Raw genomic sequence first — 15645 nt, 5'->3', positions numbered from 1 at the left:
CAAGAAACGAGATTAGGGCTGGGGAGGAATATCAGCGATGTTTTTAGCAAGTGGTACCTGCAAACATTTTCCTCCTTAGCATATGCTAAATATTGTGTCCCAGGAGTGCATCACTGTAGAGAGAAGGGTGGTGGGATGAGGAATCTGTTCAGTGGTTTTCCCATTGAAACAAAAATTCCTCTCTTCAAAACCAAGGTGGAAGCTAGAAACAGCTGGCCAAACAGACTGATCCCAAGCTGCACTTTGCAGAAAATCTTTACACTTCGTTCCTGAAAAAAATATACTGCGTACACTCAGAATATAGCACAGTGTTCAGCCTAGTTGATCTGAAATGGGGTGCGTGGTGTTGGAGGGAGTGAAGACCTTTCAGGATTAGTTAGAGAGGTAATTTGAAAACACCTGACACTTGGCATAAACTGATGCATTCTATTATAATATATGGAATGAGTAATAAAACTCCTCCCAGTGGGAGGGAGGCAGGGCTGCCCAGAGGATTCAGGGGGCCTGGGGCAAAGCAATTTTGGGGGCCCCTTCCATAAAAATGTTGCAATATTATAAAATACTATATTCTCATGGGGGCCCCTGCAGGGCCTGGGGCCTAGAGTAAATTGCCCCACTTGCCCCCCTTCCCCTTTGGGCAGCTCTGGAGGGAGGAAAGGAGAGAGAGATGGATAAATAGATTGATCCAGGAGGAGGCTCTTATGTACTGCTTGTTGCTAATAATGTATGCAGTGTAGTTGTAGCTGTATCGGTCCCAGAACATCAGAGAGACAAGGCGAGGAAATGTGTGTTACTGGAGCAACTTCTATTGGTGAGAGAGACAAGCTCTTCAGCCACACAGAGCTCTTCTTCAGGTCTAGGAAAGATACTAATTATTACTAAATTATTATTAAAATGTCAATTCAAGACCAGCTCTCTGTGTGCATGCGTCTCATAATGCAGTTTTCCCCCAAGAAAAAAGGGATATCACACATTCCAAGGCAAAAATCTGAACTCCTAAGAACTTAGTGGTCAGTAATGAGGCTTGAAAATAATTCAGATGGTGTTAACTTAAGCCATCTTGAACAATGACAATGCTGGTCAGGTCTTTCATTGTATGTAAAACAAATACAGTAGAAAATGAGTATGTCTTCTTTTACTCCCTTTGCAGGAACTTAGCCCTTGTCTACACTACAGGGGAAATTTGTTAATAGCCTAACTCAAATCAGCATAGATTAGAACTACTTCCACAGGGTCCACACTACACGATGTTGATGGGAGACACTCTCCCGTTGACTCGTCCTACTCTTCGCAATCCAGTGGAGTACAGGAGGTGACGGGAGAGCGATCTGCAGTTGATTTAGCGGGTCTAGTGAAGACCCGCTAAATCGACCGCCGATGCATTGATCACAGCTCGTCAATCCCTCAGTAAGTGTGGACAAGCCCTAAGTCTGCAAACTGCTTTAGGAACAAAAATATTTTTCTCACAAAAAGTACAGTCTGAATCAACTAGGGAAAAGACACAGATGTCTAAGAGGTAAGTGGAAGTGATAGTTGCTTAAAAAAGCGAAAATGAATTTTCTGGAGCCTCCAAGTTTGCCTAATTAGGAAGGCAATGTTACTGAAAACTGAAAAGACTATCTGCTCAGTCTGAAATGTATTTATCACTGAGACAGTGGATTCAGTCCAATAACCAGACCCAACAGGAATCTCAGCAGTGCTGCATCTTACAGGCATAATGCACTAAAAATGTATGATTCCTTCCATGTGGACCTAATGAAAACTAATTAAATGCTAAAATTTGAACAGTATCAACAAAACTATAGTGCCAGGAGAAATCAGATGATGAACAAACCAGACAGCCACTGTAAAACTCAGTTAAGAAATAAAGCAACCCTTTGCAATTTTTTTTCACAGTTCTCAGACAGATTAATGATAGAACTGAAGTAGACATAACCAGTAAAACAGAAAGAACAATAATAAAGATCAGTGGTGAAACTTCTGGCTCCACTGAAGTTAAAATTTGACTTCAGTGGGGACAGGATTTCACCCCTTGATTTTAAATCTACCACAAGCAACTGAGATACACAACTGAGGAAGCAAGCAATGTACATTTGCAAGCATTTGATCAAACTGAAATGGCAAGAACACTGAAATGTTTCATTTTTGTCCACATTTTTCATACAGAAAAAAAATCGTTTACCAACCTTCTTCATACATAAAATCTCTCTCAGATATTCATTAACTCAGAGGGCATTAAAGTAGCTCTATATAACTTGCTAATATGGGGAAAGAATGGCACAAAGCAGACTGAAAGTGTTAGAGCATGTCTGGGGGAAAGGGATTCAAATTAGGTTTAGGGAAATCACCTGTGTCAGCCATATACTATGTGAACATAGTCAGTCCTGAGCCAAAATATCTAATGCCTTTTTTAATAATGAAATACAGCAAGAAAAAGGTACACTTCAACAACTGGGAGAGATGATGATGTATCTCAGTAAAAATCATTCCAAAGCTGTCTCAGTTACTCCTGAGTAGATTGTAATAGCCTAATTTGGTAGCAGCTATTTTAATGATTTGAGAGTTAGTTGTTTGGGCAAGACCACTGGACTTAGATATGCCAGCTGCAGACGTCTAGAGCAATTAAAAGTTTCTGCAGTTCAGTTTATGCTCATGACTAAGACCTTACTAAATTCAAAGCCAGAAAAAACGTGTAACAGACTGTGAAATCTGGTCTCCCACCATGAAATCTGGTCTTTTGTGTGCTTTAACCATATAATGTACAGATTTCATGGAGAAGACCAGCATTCCTCAAATTGAGGGTTCTGACCCAAAGGGAGTTGCGGGGGGGGTTGCAAAGTTATTTTATAGGGGTCTGTGGTATTGCTACCTTTACTTCTGCACTGCCTTCAGAGCTGTGTGGCCACAGAGCAGTGACTGGTGACCAGGTGCCCTGCTCTGAAAGCAGCACCCTGCCAGCAGCAGTACAGGAGTAAGGGTGGCAATACCATACCAGGTCTTCCATACTTCTGTGATGCTGCTGGCGGTGGCTCTGCCTTCAGAGCTGTGCTCCCCGACTGCAGCTGCTGCTCTCCAGCTATCCAACTCTGAAGGAAGTGCCATAGCTAGGAGCAGTACAGAAGTAAGAGTAGCAGTTCCACAACCTCCCCCACCCCCAAACAATAACCTTGCAATGCTCCCCACGACTCCTTTTTGGGTCAGGATCCCTACAATTACAACACCTTGAAATTTCAGATTTAAATAGCTGAAATGAAATTTGTGATTTTTAAAATCTTATGACTGTGAAATTGACCAAAATGGACCATGAATTTGGTAGGGCCCTAGTCATGACCTTTAATCTTTTTACAGGTTTTCTCAGATCCCAAGGAAGGTAGATGTGGCAAAAGCAACACTGGGGGGGGGAGGGAGGGAGAGATCAGATTTATAAACAGTATGTAAGAAAAAATGTTATTGACTTGTTCCGTGTGACCACTCAGAAGTTTGTCTCCTCTTACACAAAGTTTCATAACATTATGTTTTGTCCCATCAGTTATTCACTCCCATCTGCTGCCACCAACACAGGGCATGTGGGTGTGTTTGCCACCTCTTAGGAAGATTTTTTTTTTTTAAGGAAACTAAAAAAAGGCGACAATCTGTTCAGATAAGAACGGCTTAAAATTTCAGTGGTCCTTATATGATCGTCACCAATATCCAAGCAAAATCTCCAATTTCCCAACAATCTCTCCTGTTCTGGTGAAAGAACACCAGAACAAAAAATAACACCATTTCTGTTCTTTTAAACAAACCACTTGCTCTGGGGAGAGAAGACCAAAATGGAAAAGAGGCAAAGACAGAGAAGTGATTGAAAAGTGAGATTATCTGACACTTCAGGGACTTGTTAATCACTAAACATAATGAAGGGACCTATTTTCCTTCTACTACTGATCTATTCCGCTTGTAACCAGCCAGGGTGCTGAATGGACATTCTGGAGATAGTCTTCACTGGAGGCACCTTCCTCTTTACATATTAATATTCTTCATCAAAGAGCATTGACAAGCCTTTCTAGATGGTGACGATCAGAGATGCTTACTTTCAGATACTTAATACCTTCCCAGAGCTCAGCCAGGGATGACACATCCCCTGAAGAACCGACTAAGAAGACAGAGCTGCTAGCACATTTCCGAACTGGTGCACTCATAGCTGGCACATGTACAGTCGTGCCCATTGTTAGGATGGCATTGCAAATTATCAGACCTTTCTGACCAGGGCAGAAGAGCTGTACCAATATCATCTCCTGTCCAGGAAATAACTATCTCACAATGATGACTAAAGCATTTATTGCTCATGCCTTGTTATAATTGATCACACCTGTGGAGACAGTACATGGCCATGAAAAAATACTTAATAAGCAGTAATGAAAAGTAAAGCAGCAAGTTCATAGGATCTTTTGGTGGCAAATAAGGCACACTGTATTGGGAAACTACAAGGAACCTGGAGGGATCACCACCTGGGATGAAAAGGTAATTAGTTCATTCTCCAGGCCTTCCCAGTCCTTGGCCTCTGCTGAGCTTGTCAGCAAAGCATGACACTCACTGCGTGCCCCCTAGGATGGTGATTTTATCATATTATTTATTATTTGTATTGTGGTAGCGCATCAATAACTCAGGATTTTGACCCCTTTGTGGTAAGCGCTGTACAAATACTGAGGAAGATGTGGTTCTTACAAGCTTGTTTAAGGCAAGATAAAACAAGTGAGAGTAACAAAATAAAAGGAGGGGTGAGGGAAAGGAAGGACAATGGCAATAATATACACTAGAACCTCAGAGTTACAGACACCTGGGGAATGAACATTGTTCATAACTCTGAACAAAAAGTTATGGTCGTTCTTTCAAAGATTTACAACCAAACATTGACTTAATACAACTTTGAAAATGTTCTATGCAGAAGAAAATGCTGCTTTTAGCCACCTTAATTTAAATGGAACAAGCACAGAAACAATTTCTTTCCTTTGTCAAATCTTTTTTCTTTAAACTTCCCTTTATTTTTTTAGTAGTTTACATTTAACACAGTACTGTACTGTATTTGCCTTTTTTGTTTGTTTGTTTTGGTCTCTGTTGCTGCCTGATTGCATGCTTCTGGTTCCAAATGAGGTGTGTGGTTGACTGGTCAGTTCGTAACGTTGGTGTTCGTAACTCTGAGTTTCTACTGTACCATGTGTTCCCATAGGCTACTTGTGTGAACAACTTGAGGGTTCACAATTACTTGACATGTTTTGTTTAAATCAGGTAAATACCAGAAATCCCCACTGATCTAGAAACACCTGCCCATTACAAGATAGATGGAGACCATCAACTCATTTAACATGAGATACTTACTTAGACTGTAATCTCTTTGGAGCAGGGACTATTTTTGTTCTTTGTTTGTACAGGGCTTAGCATAATGGGGTCCCAGTCCATAACTGCTGGGGCTCATAAGTACTACCTCAACAAAAATAATAAATGCAATAATAATGGGACACCAAACACTCCAACAGATGAGTAACAATTTCTGATCATTACCCTCCTTGGATTTGGGCCAGTGACCTAGAAAAGGGAGGTTCCAGATGCCATTACCAAAGCCCTAAATCAACCAGTCCTCCAGATTAGAAGGTTTCACTACTCCCTTTCCTTGAAATGTACACACAAACTGTATATTGCACCGCTTCCCCCGTTAGCTTTTTCCATGCTAGCTTCACATTATCTTCCAAAATGATTTATTATGCCTTTTCTTTTTCATGTAAGCCTTATCTTTCACAGACGCTTTCTGATTACATCTGGCACTGTATGATATTCTCTCAGAAACCGGATAATTACAATTTGCGTTTCAAGTTAGAAGACAGCTGGAAAAATTTGTTTCAATCTTGTTAAGAGGTGAGCAAAAGAGTGAGCCTTACTCAAAATTGAAATTACTTGGAGTTTTTCCTTGTTAAACCTTAATTTCCCCTTCTCATCAAATTCTTTATAAGTTTATGCCTTAGACAAATTAATATGCAAGGACAGTAGCTTCTTGCTTCAGGCATGTAGACTTCACTTCAACACACATCTAGGGTATCATTCTGCCATTGCAGCTCACATGAACAGACCTGCAATTCACAAATATGGCTGGGATACAGAAGACATTTGATCCATCTGCAGCAAATGAAAAATGGAATCCTCTACAATGGTTTCGGAAAACAGAGGTCTGCAGCTTGGAAGCTGAAGAAGAACAGCGCAATTCATCAATGACCTACAGTTCCAGTGTGTTGGCTCTACTAGAACAAAAGGTCTGCACATGCAGTGGTTCTGGCCACTGAGGAAATCCGTTGGCATAGAGAAGAACCTCACTAGCATAAGGCCAGCACAGAGACTGCCATCTCCCCATCACTTTGTCAATCTCCAGTTTAGGTAGCATGTAGGGGGCATGGCTAGAGTACTGCTGTGCTGCAGCTGTTTATGACTGCTGGAACAGTTCTATGAGACCCACAGGCAGGCTACGTCTTCACTACCTGCCGTATCGGTGGGTAGCAATCAATTTCTAGGGGATCGCTATATCGCATCTCATCTAGACGCGATATATCGATCCCTGAACACGCTCCTGTCGACTCTGGAACTCCACCGGAGTGAGTGGCGGTAGCGGAGTCAACAGAGGGAGCCACGGACGTCAATCCTGCGCCGTGAGGACTGTAGGTAATTCGATCTAAGATACTTCAACTTCAGCTACGTTATTCACATAGCTGAAGTTGCGTATCTTAGATCGATCCCCTCCCCTAGTGTAGACCAGCCCACAGTTTGGCACAAATTAGGGCAGCTCTGAGACTTCTCTTACCAGTGCCAGGGACTGACCTGGCTAGTCCCAGAAAAGCCATCTTTCCCCACACCCTCAGACTCTGCTCCAAGCAGATCTTGGCCACCCTTGAGAACAGCTTAATCTTGATCACACTTTATTATTTAACATAACTTGTTGTGATAAAGTAAGCTGACCAACAAATAGGATGCAGTCAAGCATGCCCTGAACAGCCAATGGGGTACATGTGTGTCCAGTCTAGTGTCAACTGAGATAATCTTGCCATGATGGGAACACAGACATTTTGGTGTATTTATACATCACTGACATATTTCAAAAGGGCTGATTTAGGTTTATTTTCCTGAAATCTCCTGAAATTTGACTCTGTAAGGATGTATCGTCTATCCAGTAGGTGGCTTGGAGGCTTCATGAGCGCATTGTACTATATGTTCTACTATTACTGCCACTATAATTGACCCTGTGGAGAATGAAGAACAAAAGAACTCGAGAAGCTCGAGGCTGTGTGTGGGCTCTGTGAAGCCCATACCTAATACAGATCCTATAGCAGTCCCATACATTTGCCATGACGATATAAACTGATGAATTTTCTTTATGTCTTTGCTAATTCATTCAGGATTTACGCAGAATGTAATGCACAAGAATACCAGGTGGACAAGATCGTTTCTGCCCTCCCTAAAACTCTCTGGTGCATGTGCTTTCCACCAGCTGGGCAACTTGGGTGGACTTCACTCTTGAGCATAGTCGGCATTAGGTATATGCACTACTTAAATCCTACTTATGCCTAATTCTGAGGGATTACGCAGGACTGTTTGGCTACTCCCACAAGGTCCTTTCTTATCAGAAGTAGCTATTGGTGAAGTGGCCCTTAAACAACATTTTTGAACCATTAAAAAAAAAAAGTTTATGAAATGACCAAAAGTTTTGGTGAAGCTCATATATTAACCAGCCCAAACTGCTACGCTCCCAATGACCTCCACTAGATTTACCTGGAAAAAAAATGTAAAAAAAGAAAGAAAAATTCACTTGATTCACACACATGTATGTGGATTTCAGTAGGTGAGTCTGGTTTTGTGCATAGGTTTTTTTGGCTGTTTTAAATTCTGATTCTTTCAATCAAAACTTAACTGTCCATGGAATTTTCCAATAAATCCAACAACATTTTATTACGGGAACAGTCATTAATCTGTCTGTGCTGAACAAATGCAAATGAAGGGAATGTAATTCTCGCATCAATACATATTTCCTAAAAAATATTTTTTTAAAGGAAGGCTCCTAGCTTCCTTAATCATTTCCCAATATATAGTGCTCTCAACAGGAGCAAAATTACAGGGGAAAGTAAATTATCTCCCTAATTTAAATGGATCATTTCTAAGAGTAAAACTTAGTTATTATAGTAAGAAGGAACTTTAATATAAAAAGTAATCAACTAGAAATTATAATGTAAACATTATTTGTTAATTCAGTAACAATTTTCAACAAACTAGAATTCCATTCATACCACTAGAGGAAGTCCCAGGAAAGAAATTCACTGTATCAAATTCATCCATTCTATTCTGCCAAATGGAATTCAGGATGCATCTTAATAGAGGGTTTAATGAAGAGTTAATTTCATGCTTCTTTTTCATAGAATCATAGAGATTAGAGAGAGACATTACTTGTTAGCCCATAGAGTATATTTTAAAACGTTTTGTCCTACTATGATTCAATAGTGGGATTTTCTTTGGAATCTCATAGACTCACAGACTTTAAAGCTCAAACGGGACCATCATGATCATTTAGTTTGACCTCCTGCACATTATTGCACAGTCTAACAGATCCAGCCATCTTCCTTTGCCCATTTTCATCTCTCCTAATTCTACACCATTTTTGCGTTTTGAAGGGTCAAAGGATTTGTCATATTAAAGATTGAGCTTATTCACAACACAACACACCAAACCCATATGATGTCCCATGCAAACTCAACCAGATACATATCAAAGGGACTCACTGAAGATCATTTTGGCCAGGTGCCAAGACCACTTCTGAATGGAGGTCTTCCAATCTCCAAAGTTTGCCTGCACCTCTTGTAGCTGGATTAATGCCTTGGATACGTGATCCTATTTGACGGCCTATTGTTTAAAATTAACCGCTGTACATGTGCATGCACCAGTATTGGAACTAATTTTTATTAGATACACAGTGATATATTCCCATATATTGCATTTGAACCTCTAATATTTAATCATCAATATAATACCATCAGTGATGTCTTACAGGTCAGCCACTGTGATCATCTGATTTCATCAGTGCTATTTGTCTAAACATTTACATATTTTTAATAACTGACATCAGATTTGACAGTTGAACTGTAGGTTTATTCAAAGCAACCTTGCTAAATGGATCATTATTTGCTTCCTTTGACAACCTTAAAAACACACGCTGGCTAATCTACATGCTTTGAAAGAGTGTCAAACTATATCACAGATGATTTAAAATCTAAAAATATGACAACACTGAAAAGACCTCAGAGTTATCTGTGCTATATGATGGAGGAATTCTTCCCCCTGCCTGCTGCCAAGCCAGAATATCCAGGCTTGGCTGAGACTTAGGGGTCAGGCCACTGAATAACATTAGCACTTTCCCAAATGTACAGGCATGTGGCCAGTAGATCTGTGTAATCCCCAACCACGAACCCCTTCACACTGACCCTCTACACAGTGGACCTCACAAATCTTATTGCAAGTTATGGCTCTCTGACGCCACAGACAAAGAGACAAGATTTACCCCTCTATCCACAATCCTGTTTCTCTAAAATTCTTCCTGTCCTGTAGGAAGGCAGCAACTTTTACAGGAACGCAATATTTGTAATATATTATGTTACAAGGTATATTATAAAACAGGCCAGATCCTCAACTGGGATAGAGCGGTTTTACTCCATGGAATGCAGCTATATCAATTTACAGGAGCTGAGGCTCTGGTACATTATATACAGACATGTACACACAAATTCAGAGAGAGACAGATTATACACGCAGGGCCCGTGTCTCCACTTCCTTGCACCTTATGTAGTCATTTACATCTGATGTGGGTGTAAGCCTTCACCATCTCAACCTCAAAAAATTGTACACTGACTTTGCACAGGTGTAAAGGACTGGATAAAGTACAAAGAACTGGGGAACATGAACATATAAAATAGCAATGGCAATTACTACTACTTGGTGTTAATTTTCAACCTTACTAATTGCACATAGCCAATTAAACATCATTAAAGGGTTTGCTAGGTTTCCTTTCCTTCAAGAAAATTTCATAAGATTTAACTAGCTGAATAAAAATCAAGCCTTGGAAGAAATCCTTGAGGCTTTTAGACATACCTGTGGGACTGTGGAGTACTTTCTGAGGGCTCCATCCTGCTAGAAAATGTTTTTCTTGCAGTGATTGCCTGTTACATTCTGAACATACTCCCCACCTCATATCTTTATTTATGTTTCATCTACTTGCATGTATAAAATGCAGTGACAGGTTAGTCAGATTGGTAAACACTGCACCAGGGCTAAAAATTCTGTGACTGTGTAAACATTAACTCTCCTTTAGTCTACTGAAATCTTTGTTTACCAAATACTACTGGAAAGAAAGAAAGAAAGAAAGAAAGAAAGAAAGAAAGAAAAAGCCCGCCACGTAATGTTTTCTAATAACATTTCTGAGCCAAAAGGATAGTAAAAATTGCCCATCCTATTATAGCCAAGATTTACAAAAGTGACTAGTGGTTTTGGGTGCCCACTTTGAGACTCCTTAAAAGGGCCTAAATTTCAGGAAGTGCTGAGTACAGGGCTGGATTTCCAATTAGGCAGAGTAGGCATGTGTCTAGGGGCACAAGCATTCTAGGAGCGCCTTACCTCTCTGAAACTGTGCGCAACACAGAGGTCAGCTGTAAGTAGAGGAGCACTGAAGATGCTGTGCCTACGGGTGTGTAAGGTGTAAATCCAGCCCTGGCTGAGGACCTGCCCTCTGAAAATGAGGCCCCTTTAAGGTGTCTTACCTTGACTTGGGTTATGCCTTTTTATTCCATACAGAACATACGGTCTTCACTACCACCTTCCATCTTTGATGATTTCTTGCTGCAGTCTTGGCTTCTTCCCATGTCATTTTGATAGCTTTGAGTTCTGCTTTGATTGTGCATTTCCATGTAGTCCTTGGTCTACTTCTTCACCTCTCTCCCTGGGGATTCCAATCCAAAGCCTTTCTTGTCATGTTGCTCGTGTCTTTTTCCCATGAGTGTCCTAACTCTCTCTATTTTCATTCTGTAATTTCCTGTCCTACTCGTTTCTGTTTTGTCCTGCTCCAAAGCTCTCTGTAATTTTTTTCTGCACATCTAATACTAAGAATTTGTCTCAGGCAGATATTTGTGAAAACTTCAAGTTTAGATAGTAAACTGTTCATAAGTCTCCAATTTCATTGCCATACAGTAAGACAAACTTTACAATGGTGTTAAATATTCAAAGTTTGGTTTGGTGGACAAGGCTTCTATTTCACCAGATTGGCTTCAAAGTTACAAAGGCATGTCTGGCTTTTGCTATTTTGGCTTTAACATCTTTATCTATTCCACTGTTTTTGCTTATGATACTGCCAAGAGATGTGAAGTGTGAAACCTCTTCTATGTCAGTCCCAGGAAATGTTATGAGTGTTTCTTGTTGTGTATTGATTTTCACGGTTTTCATATTCTTGGTGTTAATTTTCAACCTTACTAATTGCACATAGATCTGAAAATCGTTTGTTTTGGTTGAATGTCTCTGTGGGTATGAGACAGAAGATTGATGTCTGCAAAGTCAAGATCCTCTGAGTGTCAGTGTGAGAGTCCATTTTATACCCATTGGTCACTCTGTGGTGTCTCTTATTACCAATAAGAAGATTATGAGTGAGAAAAGACATCTTTGTCTGATGCTGGTAGCATTCTCGAATGGCTTAGTCAACTGGCTATTATGCATTACTTGCCATGTCCTATTTTTATAGAAACTGTGGATGATGTTAACAAATTTCTGGGGGACCCCACAGTGGCATAGCAGCTTGCATAAGACCATTCTATCCACTGCATTAAATGATTTTTGGAAATCTATGAAATTCATCTAAAATGGTGACTGACGTTTGATCAACAGTTCTATGGTGATACATAAGGTTACTGTCTGATCTGTGCATGATATCTCCTCCCTGTCAGTGTTGTAGCCTTGAATCTACTGCTTTCTTTATTCTGCCCAGGATAATGCATGTAAGTACTTTACTTGGGGTGGACAGCACTTGAATGCTCCTCCAGTGCAGCTTCACTATACAACCATTTTCCCACTCGTTTGGTATTTCTTCTTCTTCTCATATCTTTTTGCAAGAGGCGTCTAAAAATTCTTAAATAGGTATCCAAGAATGGAGGCATCTCAAATCACTAGTCCCTTTTTAAAATGTTGGTCTGTGTTGTGTCTTTCTGCAACATAAATTTGATAAATCAAAACCCAACATGCAATATTAATTTCAACAAAATATTGGAATATAGTGAGTGGTGCACACACATCTAATTCTTTAGATAACAAAAAACATCCTTTGGTTTTCCCCACCTTGTCTTCCATCAATCACACCCATGACATGCCCACCATTCCCTGACTGAGGATCTGGTTGATGCTTCTTCAAGCATCACTCAGAAGGCTTTGAGAGAGAGGTAAGGGCCCCATTTTCTCCTGCTTTTCCCTCAAGGTTGTTTCCACAGCATTCCCAACCCTTGCCAACCCACAGAATGAGGGAGTGAACCATGATGCTAAAGAGGAACAGTTTACTGGTGTAAGGCGAGGATTGGTCCCACTATTGTGGGGAACTTCCCTGGCTTCTGCTCTATCCCAATGGAATCAGATCACAAAACGATCTGGCTTCTCGCCCCAACTTCCTTTACTTGAAAGTCTTCCTGACCTTGAGGATTCCTCTTTCAATTTCCCGCATATCAGAGTCCTCGTAACCCTGACAAGGCTGGGCCCAGGATTCCTGGGAGGCTGAATCCATGCTTTTATCACGGTCATTTAGGACAGGAGCTAGGGTGTCCCCAATCCAGGATACTCTCTCCTCACCGGCCACTTCCCTGATCCACTGGTCACTACATTAAGTTTAAATCAAATACAATCACTTAAACAGCAACTATAAGAAAAATATGGGAAAAATGGAAAAGGTTAAAGGAACAAGGGGCCCTGCCCTATAGCCACAGGGAAAACCATAAACTTCAATCTCTGCAATTTAACATCCTGCAATGTGATGTGTGAAGGTAGAGTACCAATAAGTTAAGTGGGATCCACCCTTGGGCATCACGTTGTAAAATCAGTGCCTAAGTCATCCAGTTATCTATTTCACTTATTTATCTCATGAGTGAGCTGCCCACTTACATTAAAAAGAGAAGGCTAAATGTTAGGAGAGATGGATGTAAAAATTATAAGGGTCATCAATCCCCAGGCTTTGGGGTGTACACTGATCACTAGCTGGGGTGAGGAAGAAATCCCGTGGCTAACCTCATAGTACAGTAACTCACATTAAGATGAATTTTTGCTAGGGTTACACCATTCTCTCTCTGAAGCACCCTTCACTTCTGAAGGAAGGATATTAGACTAGATGAACCAGAGATCTGATATGGTCTTTACTATGCAGTTGCAGGCTGGAAATATGACATACATTTTTGAGAGTGAGGGTAATTATCCATTGGAACAATTTACCAAGAAGTCATGGGGATTCTCCATTACTGACACTTTTAAAAATCAAGACTGGATGTTTTTCTAAAAGATCTGCTCTAAGAATTATGGCCCGTGTTGTACAGGAGGTCAGACTAGATGATCACAATGGCCTCTTCTGGCCTTGGACTCTGTGAATCTATGCTCTTACTTCACTGAAGTGGGACAGAACAGCATGTTCTATTACTAACTTCAGTGCTTGCGTTTCCAGGTCTAGCGGGCAATCTGAAGTGCTGAGGCATAAACCAGACTTTGGTGAATCTCAGAAAGATGTTTGTTTTTATGCAAACCAGTTTAACCATCTTTATTCATTACACAATAATCAAGATATAATAATCTCTCTTCTGCTTCTCTGGCCCTGTTCTCTCAGTACAGCTTTAACCTTCTTCACCAGCTGAGCAACCTACATGAGTGACAACCATATCTGGAATATCAGCTAATAATAAACAAGTGCAACCACACAGCCCTCCTGTTTGCATCTTCATTATATAAACATCCAGTAGACAACAATATCAGTAGACAAGATGCCCCTGACATATAAATGGCAAGTTATGATATTGTTTTCTCATGCTTTCCCTGTCTGCCTGTATCTGCCTTAACCTGTCTTATACATAGAATGTCAATTGTTCAGGGGCAGGGACTGTATTTTTGTTCTGTGTTTGGACAGCACCTAGCACAACAGGGTCCTGGTCCATGACTAAGGCTCCTCAATGCTACTGCAATACAATTACATAAATAAATTAACAACAAATTAGATGTTTTAAAGAAAACAAAACCAAATCACTTAATCTCTCTGTACTTCCTCCCCTGTAAAATGGTGCTAACGCTTCTTTTCTACTTAGGCTGTAAGCTCTTCCAAATAGGCACTGTCTCTTACTATGTGCATACACAGGGCCTGGCATAGCAAGGTTCTGATCTCATTTGTGCCTCTGGTCACCACTTTAATGTAAGTAATAAATAACACCAGAATAATTCTGAATTGCTGCCTGCACAAAGCAAGCATACCTTGCTAGTTATCGTTCATATTTAAGTTTCAAGTGAACAGTCCCCAAATGACTTGTTAAATTTGAAGAGAAATATTTAAAATGTACATTGAAATCATCACATTGTGCATAAAATTTAAAATATATAAAATAAAGTCTAATAAAGTCATTTTTTTCCCATCCTCAGAGTCCAGCCCTGCTCTTCAGCTCCCAGTGTTGTCAAAGGGAAAATATTCATCAACTTCACTGGAGCAGCACCAAGCCAATCAGCGTGAAATTGTTGGCACTATTAGGCCAGATTCATCTGTCCTCTCAGGCTATTTTGCATCTCTCCAGAGATGCAAAGCAACCGTTAGCGTCGCTTAAGTGACCAGTAAAACCAAGTTGATGGTTGCTTTGTGTCCAGAGCAGCTCAATGCAGCCAGAGTGTGCCGGTGCTTTTTTTTTCTTGCATGCATACAATGGTGAGGAGAAAAGCCTTTCGTATTTACAAAGGAGGTGTTTCTTTGGGCACTCTGATAAATTTAGGTGGGGCTGTATCAAGCAACAACTCATAATACATCATCAGCATAATGGAATTAAACAGCTTACAAAAGGAGAGGTTTTTCCTGGGTCGTTTCATTAAATAATATGACTCAGCTCAGTTCTCCATCATAAAACATTCCTGACTTAGCGCTAACCCATGATTTTATTGGGAGGGCAGGTGACCCAGTGGTTGGAAGTGGAAAGAAGAAAGCAGAGCTTCAGGATTCTATTCCCAGCTCTGTCACTGATTGTCCCAGAAAAGTTATGTAACCTTTCAGGTGGGACTCCCTCTTTTAGTGGATATAAACTATTTACCTATCTCACAGGACAGTGTTGAGAGATGTAAGCAATGCTTGTAAAATGCTTTGAGATCCTCAGATGAAAGGCACTATCTAAAAACACAAGCCTGCATTTTCAAACTTGGGTCCTAAAGCTAAGCTCTTAAATCCATAGTTAGGCTCGTAAATAAAAGTGTTTTCTAGGACCCTCCGTATAGATTTAGGAACTAATTTTAGGCACCTGGATTTGGAAAATTTTGCTGCAAAGTATTATTACTAGTTGTGTTTCAGCTCCACAGAGCTCCATTGCCTTTTGCTCTGTGGAATTTAGA

At 40.4% G+C, this 15645-nt stretch overlaps 1 protein-coding gene across 1 annotated transcript in view; it reads right to left on the bottom strand.

Moving 5' to 3' along the window:
• Positions 1–10211, bottom strand: part of FER1L6 (fer-1 like family member 6) — a 119787-nt gene extending 109576 nt beyond the window's left edge. Inside the window, exon 1 of the mRNA XM_030553793.1 lies at positions 10153–10211. Coding sequence (XP_030409653.1) covers positions 10153–10187 — 35 coding nt within the window. The 5' untranslated portion in view covers positions 10188–10211. The remainder of the gene's footprint in view (positions 1–10152) is intronic.
• Between the last annotated feature and the right edge of the window lie 5434 nt (positions 10212–15645).

The sequence above is a fragment of the Gopherus evgoodei genome, chromosome 2, assembly GCF_007399415.2.
Source record: "Gopherus evgoodei ecotype Sinaloan lineage chromosome 2, rGopEvg1_v1.p, whole genome shotgun sequence".
Classification (NCBI taxonomy): domain Eukaryota; kingdom Metazoa; phylum Chordata; order Testudines; family Testudinidae; genus Gopherus; species Gopherus evgoodei.
This window is presented reverse-complemented; position numbering and strand designations above follow the sequence as displayed.